The following is a 6457-nucleotide window of genomic DNA, read 5'->3' on the forward strand; positions in this document are numbered from 1 at the left end:
AGAATAGAAACGTTGTATAAAAATAGGCCAATTTCATTTATAATGCTTAAAATACTTATTAATCATTTAAATTGTAATATAGTAATTAATATAAGGATTTTTAGATAATGTATTTTTTTTATCAACCGGAAGTGAATACAAAGGCAAAAGCGCGTGGACCGTATTCGGTACAAAATTTTTCCAAGTCCTTGGTTATATTATATAAGCCGACTTCTCTAAGTCCCTTGTAAGGTATGTAAAGAAATGATTTCACATTTATTTTATTTGTATATCAGGAAAAAATGCATGGATGAATATTAAGATTAAACTTAGTCTTCCTTTTGACTACGATAGCAGTTTTCGTGTAAAAATAATGTGGAATGACATTTTGGCTATTTCACAAGTCAGATTTTTCGCACTTTTGGATAATTACTGCAAAACATCGCTGAGGAGAAAATTGAAACAACTGGCAAAAGACTAAAATAGTTTACCAGCAGGAGTTTCGTTTTCAAAGCTGAAGGGACTTGACGCTGAACAGTTTGTTTTACACTCGTTATCTATGTAGAAAGCCTAGTCGATTTGTTCCGAGTTAGAAAACTTGAAAATTAGTTACTACTAATTCTAGACAGTTTTACTAAGAATCAGTAGCCAATTACGCCTGAAAATGTGAACATAAAGGGACAGGCATTAAATATATCTTTAAATAAGGATTTTTCAGGTATCCTTACAGGAAAACAATTATAATTACTAATTTAATGTTTATTTTGCAAGTGAATTTTAAAATAAAATTATGATTTTGTTACTTTTTGGTTAGTTAATATGCATTTATTTTTTCTTTAGTTTGCTGGACAGTAATCTTCAACCATGTCCCTTCAGCCTAGCCATACTATCTACATTAACAATCTGAATGAAAAGATCAAGAAAGATGGTAAGACCTTTTTCTTTTTAAGAATTTACATGCATCTGTACATTGAGGTACAAGGTGTGTTAAACATTACATGTTTTTTTAATTGACAGCTTATTTAGCTGTTCAGAAGACCTCATTAAAATGTGTGGATGACAATTAGCCAATGCTCAATCACCATTACTGGAAGGGTTAGGGTTATAATTATATTTAGTCTGTTTGAAGATATGCTTTTTATTTTTTATTTTTTTTAGCACATTGAGTCTACTCTGCAGCTGAGAAGTGCATGCTTTCTTAAAATATACATATTTATCCACTTCATTATTACAATATGTATATCTGACTACAGTAGTGTGTCAACAGAACTGTCGTCAGGTATGAATCCCACTTCTAAAGAATCTTGATATTTAATGTTCAGAATGTAGTGGATGGACCTGTGTAAGACCTCTTCTTTCTGTGTGCGTCATAGAATGTAGACAAGATCAAAAAAACCCATACCCATGGGGTTTTTGTGTGTGTGATTATATATTGACAAGATGAAGAGTACAATATCTCTGCATATTTATTTAAAACAAACCTTCAGTTAAATAATAAACAAAGACTGTCATTTAAAATCTAGACCAAATTAATAGCAAGCCTTAAGTAGCTAGAGGATATGATGATAGGCCCCTAGAAACATCAATAAAGTCCGACTTGCATGAATATCAGGAGAATAATTCTAAATAGGGGTTTTTAATTTATTTAAAGATTGTAAACAATGTAATTTAGATCACCTGTTACCCTTCTAAGTGACAACCCATTGAGTCATTACTGAAATGTTACTTTTTTGTTTTGAAGCAAGGTACATGTAATTGAGTTTTGATGGTCACAACAAGACTGGGACTATAAATATAACCACAGTTTTCATGTTACTATAAGTTGTTTACTAATTTTTGTAAACTAGTCAGTGCCAGTTGCTGATAGAGATCTGTTTAAAATAAGGGGCATTTGCAAACATAGCATTGCCCATACTTTAACCCACATTATGCTATAGTTGCTATCCTCCATATCTTGCTAAAAATTTTAGGTGGGGTCAGGTCCAGACTGGCTAAGGTGTGCTTTTACTGATAAAGGTTAACAAGGTCAATAACCCTAACTATTAAAACGAACATCAGAAATTCTGCTGTAAACACTGAGCAATAGAAGGTGTTGATGCTGTTTTTCTACTCATGACCTCCATTTGCATATCACATGATGTGCAAGGTAAAACAATTCAGTTCAGTCGTTTGAACATTTTTGTGTAGAAATTTTCTGCTCTGCACTAAAGAACATACTAACACAAAACTTATTATTATCATTTTTTATAAAACTGGGAGACCAAAGTAGACAGGAAAAGAACAATAGAGAGCAAGGCAAAGGACATCAGAACCACATGGCCCAAACTGAGGGGAAGAACTGCCCAAAACCAGATCCACTGGCAAGGTGTTGCAGTCCTATGCTCCTCGAGGAATAACAAGGAATAAAATAAACTAAAACTTATAAAACTGGCTTAGAGAAGAATGTTCTTAACTGATGGTTTTTTAACTGATGCCGGTATTTTTCCATTTTATTTTCCAGAGCTGAAGAAATCCCTGTATGCCATTTTTTCACAGTTTGGTCAGATTCTGGATATTGTCGCCCTCAAGACACTCAAAATGCGTGGGCAGGCCTTTGTCATCTTCAAGGAAATAAATTCAGCTGCAAATGCACTGCGGTCTATGCAGGGTTTTCCATTTTATGATAAACCCATGGTATGTATTTGTATTTCATATTTTTCTAAAGTTATTTGGAAACCAATAAAGTACTATTATTATCTAGATATGTCTCAGCAAGTTTTGAAATAAGTTAAATTTTACAAGTTGTGCACACATTTTTTTGTTATTTACAATCTTGTATGCATGTATTATGTATCATTTTGAATCACACTGATCTCAGGTTGAGTTATGTATTCTCTTTGTATCCTCCTTTTGTATTATGTATAATAGTCCATCTTTTGTATATTAAGTTCAGTTTTACTGTAAAGTTAGTGCCTAGTGAAACTGTTGTAATGAGGAGGCAGATAAAACATCAAAACTGTGCACATTATCAGAAAATATTAAAAAATTTATATTTCACAAAGTTGTTTGTGGGAGTTTGGTTAAAATGTTTTAATTGGTAATCCTACAGAGAATCCAGTTTTCCAAGAAAGACTCAGACATCATTGCCAAAATGAAGGGCACTTATGTAGAAGGAGAGCGACGAAAGCGTGATCACGATGAGGAAGGAGCTCGCAAGAAGAAGAAAAAGTAAGGCTTTGTCCATAAAATGCAAAATTTATTTAAATGTTTTTCGGTAGATAGTTATTAGAAGCTAGAAAGTATCTAAAGTTCTTTTTGTAGAGTGCATCACCCAGTTTTCATGGTTACATATACACATTTTAAGCCTGAGTAAGTAGCTTTTTCAAAAGTTCAAAATTATCTTTTCTTGCTGTATGTTATCATATAACTTTGTCCACACCAAGGAATCGCACCTCAAAAATCCCTCTAAAAATAGGCCGCACCAAAAAGCTCATTTTTAATTAGCCTGTAAATTGTTGGATGTTGGACTGGTAGAACTAAGATGACTTCATTTTATCCTAAAACATGAATTTCACATCAAAATTTGTTTTCATAATACAAATCCCTAATTTTTTAATAGGATTAGCTTGATTTGTGGGGTATACCAGGAGAGTGTGGTTTTCAGCTTAAGGATTAGCAAGCAAACCATTATACGTTATGTGCTGTATACACAGGACAGCTGCTGGTGGTCCAAACGTGGTGCCACCTGCAGTCCAGCCACTGATGCCTGGTGTTGTTCAGCCCCCTGCAGTGCGAGGTATGTCCATTATGACATATATCCAAGCAGGATTTTTTCCAAATGCTTTATTGGAAGCAGCAGCATAACTTAGTTTCTCTACATTAGGGAAACAATTTTAATCCTTTGCACGACAACTTATAATTGTCATTTCTACCTGTTTTATACATTTCTCAGCAAAGTATTGCAATTGTTATTTCCAAGGCATTTACTAATAAGGTTTTGGGCATGCAGGTCCACCACCAGTCGTCCCTGTACCAGCACCAACCATGACTTCTGCTGGTGCTGTTCCTGCTGTGCCTGCTCCAGCTATCCCAGAACAGCCTCCCAACCAGATTCTTTTCATCACCAACCTCCCTGAGGAGACCAATGAACTCATGTTGTCCATGCTTTTTAACCAGTGAGTAAATCTTACAAGTGTGAGCGAAATGTGTGACAACACCTGTGTGGATGCATACTTGTATTTGTGTATTTAAGGACCTTGCATTTAAAATATTTTACGTATGATAAAGCAAGATCTTTTGTTGTGCAGGTTCCCAGGATTCAAGGAGGTCCGTTTGGTTCCAGGTCGTCATGACATTGCCTTTGTTGAGTTTGAAACAGATATGCAGGCAGGTGCTGCTAAAGATGCTCTACAAGGATTCAAGATCACACCATCAAATGCTATGAAAATTACCTTTGCCAAGAAATAATCTCACTGTAATGATTATGGTTTTGTTAGTGCTCCATTTTTGTTTTCATCTTTCTTGCTCACCTATGGGTGATAAGTAATGCCAGTTTAGGGTGAATGAGTGTGTAAACAGTTCAGAACATGATTTGGTTGAATGATCATTTGTTTATATATGAACTGGAATGGCACAGAGGCTGAAAAGGCATAACATTGCACCAATGCCAGCAGTGGCAAACATCCTGGTAAGAGTTGTTTGTCCCTGGCCTTGCACTGAGGTTGGCCCTCTTCAGCATTGCACTCGTGCCAGTTTCATAACTTAAATGTGGAGAAATGGAATTTTATAAATAAACTTATTTTGAATTTGTTAGTAATACTGTGATCTATTCATGTTTTGGCTGCTTCTGCTTCATGACCATCAAACATTTCAGCAATACCTGTTGTATGAAAGAGCATTTGTATATCTGGGGGATTTGTTGAGTTAGAAGAAACCTATCAAAATTTTAAAAAGCTCAATATTGAGAAAGTGGGTGGGGTGATTGTACTTGATCCAACGTACACTTACCCTGCATATGCACGATGTATTATTACAAACTGCCAATGAATCCCTGCAGATGAATACAGAAGATATTTGCAGTTACACTCAGTGAGCATGTTGGGAGATAAATGCTTGGTAAGTTCTCAGGATTACTCTTCCTGTGGTCAAAAGCAAAATCAAGAAAGTCTATGATGGTCCATTTAAAGTCTAATTAGGTCAGTAGTTATTCCCTTTGTTCCTCTGCCACCAAATCATGCTTTTTTGTTAACTTTTATTTTCGACATCCCTCAGCCATCATATGCCATGTTTGCATATAAAATAAGGCATTCCTAACTGAACTGTAAGGCTTTCTTACAGCAGTGCACTTGTGTTTGGTTTGGGGAATCTTTATGCTTCATTTCTTTGGGGGGGGGGGGTTGATCTGTGATTGCAATGATTGATTCTTAAAGAGGTGAACTATGGCTAGTTCTCAGGATGCCAAAAAAGCAACATTGTATGTAAAAACTGACAAGGCTAAATGAACGAAAAGGAAATAGTTAAATGACAGTATTTTGAATTGCATCTAAAACTGAGGCAGAGACTGCCACCATTGAAATCAGGCACCCACATTCAGTGAGGTCATCAAAATGCTAGTCTCACACGAAAAATAAATGTAAAGTTACTCAACCTCACTTCACAACCTGTATATGGTACATTCACTGATGATGACAGCCTTTACACCAGTGTTAAATAATGTTATAGAATTTTTATTTTTATAAGCTATAGTGCATTATTACTGTACTTTTCAGAATACCTGTCTAATAAGTCAACATGTATCACAGATGTCATTTAATGTTTATAAATATAAAGTCCAGATTTAGAAAAGAATATTGTAATTGTTGTAAAAACTGCTAAATATTCCTCTTAACAGTCACAGTACATTGGGGGAAAAAAAAGACAGTTGCCCATGGCTGCACAATAAGTCCTCAAAAAAAATTTTTTTTAAATAAATTTTGCTGACAAAGTTGACCATGATGTGACATCATTTGGTTTACTTTGATAATGCCTTTAAAGCCATGTGACACTCTGTCCTGGGAAGGTCAAAAGTAAATTAAAAAAACAACATGAAGTGACTAAAGTAAAATGTAAGATCTAGAGGCTCAATTGCTCTCTTCTCATTTATTCTTTTCCTTAGCTTTTAGAAACCCCTTCTATTTGAAAAGATACGCAAGAAAAGATTGCTTATGAATTAAAAGAGCCTTTCATTCCTCAATTTAAATGTCGTGATGTCTGCAAACAAAATATATAACAAGACCTTTGTGTGGAGAGTATAAACTTCAGAAATGTAAACTGTAAATGCCTTTATGTTTTGGCTTATGCATGGCAGACTGTTCTTGGTGGATCTACAGGATTGACTTAAAGACTTAGCAGACATCAGACATTTACGTTAGTAAAACTTTAAAATATTGCTTAAAGAGTGCTGTTTCTTTATGACTCATGTTGTGATGTAGCCTTAGTTGCTGGCACCACAGGAAACTCA

General features: G+C 34.9%; 1 protein-coding gene across 1 annotated transcript; it reads left to right on the forward strand.

The window, feature by feature from the left end:
• The first annotated feature begins 103 nt into the window (after window positions 1-103).
• On the forward strand, window positions 104-4770 carry LOC112560599 (U2 small nuclear ribonucleoprotein B''-like). Its single transcript, XM_025232531.1, has 7 exons — window positions 104-231; window positions 820-907; window positions 2480-2652; window positions 3068-3186; window positions 3672-3754; window positions 3968-4133; window positions 4266-4770. Exons 2-7 carry the CDS (start codon window positions 844-846, stop codon window positions 4423-4425), a joined length of 765 nt encoding a protein of 254 aa, XP_025088316.1. The 5' UTR covers window positions 104-231; window positions 820-843; the 3' UTR covers window positions 4426-4770.
• The last annotated feature ends 1687 nt before the right edge of the window (window positions 4771-6457 follow it).

This window comes from Pomacea canaliculata, linkage group LG3 (genome assembly GCF_003073045.1).
Source record: "Pomacea canaliculata isolate SZHN2017 linkage group LG3, ASM307304v1, whole genome shotgun sequence".
NCBI lineage: Eukaryota > Metazoa > Mollusca > Gastropoda > Architaenioglossa > Ampullariidae > Pomacea > Pomacea canaliculata.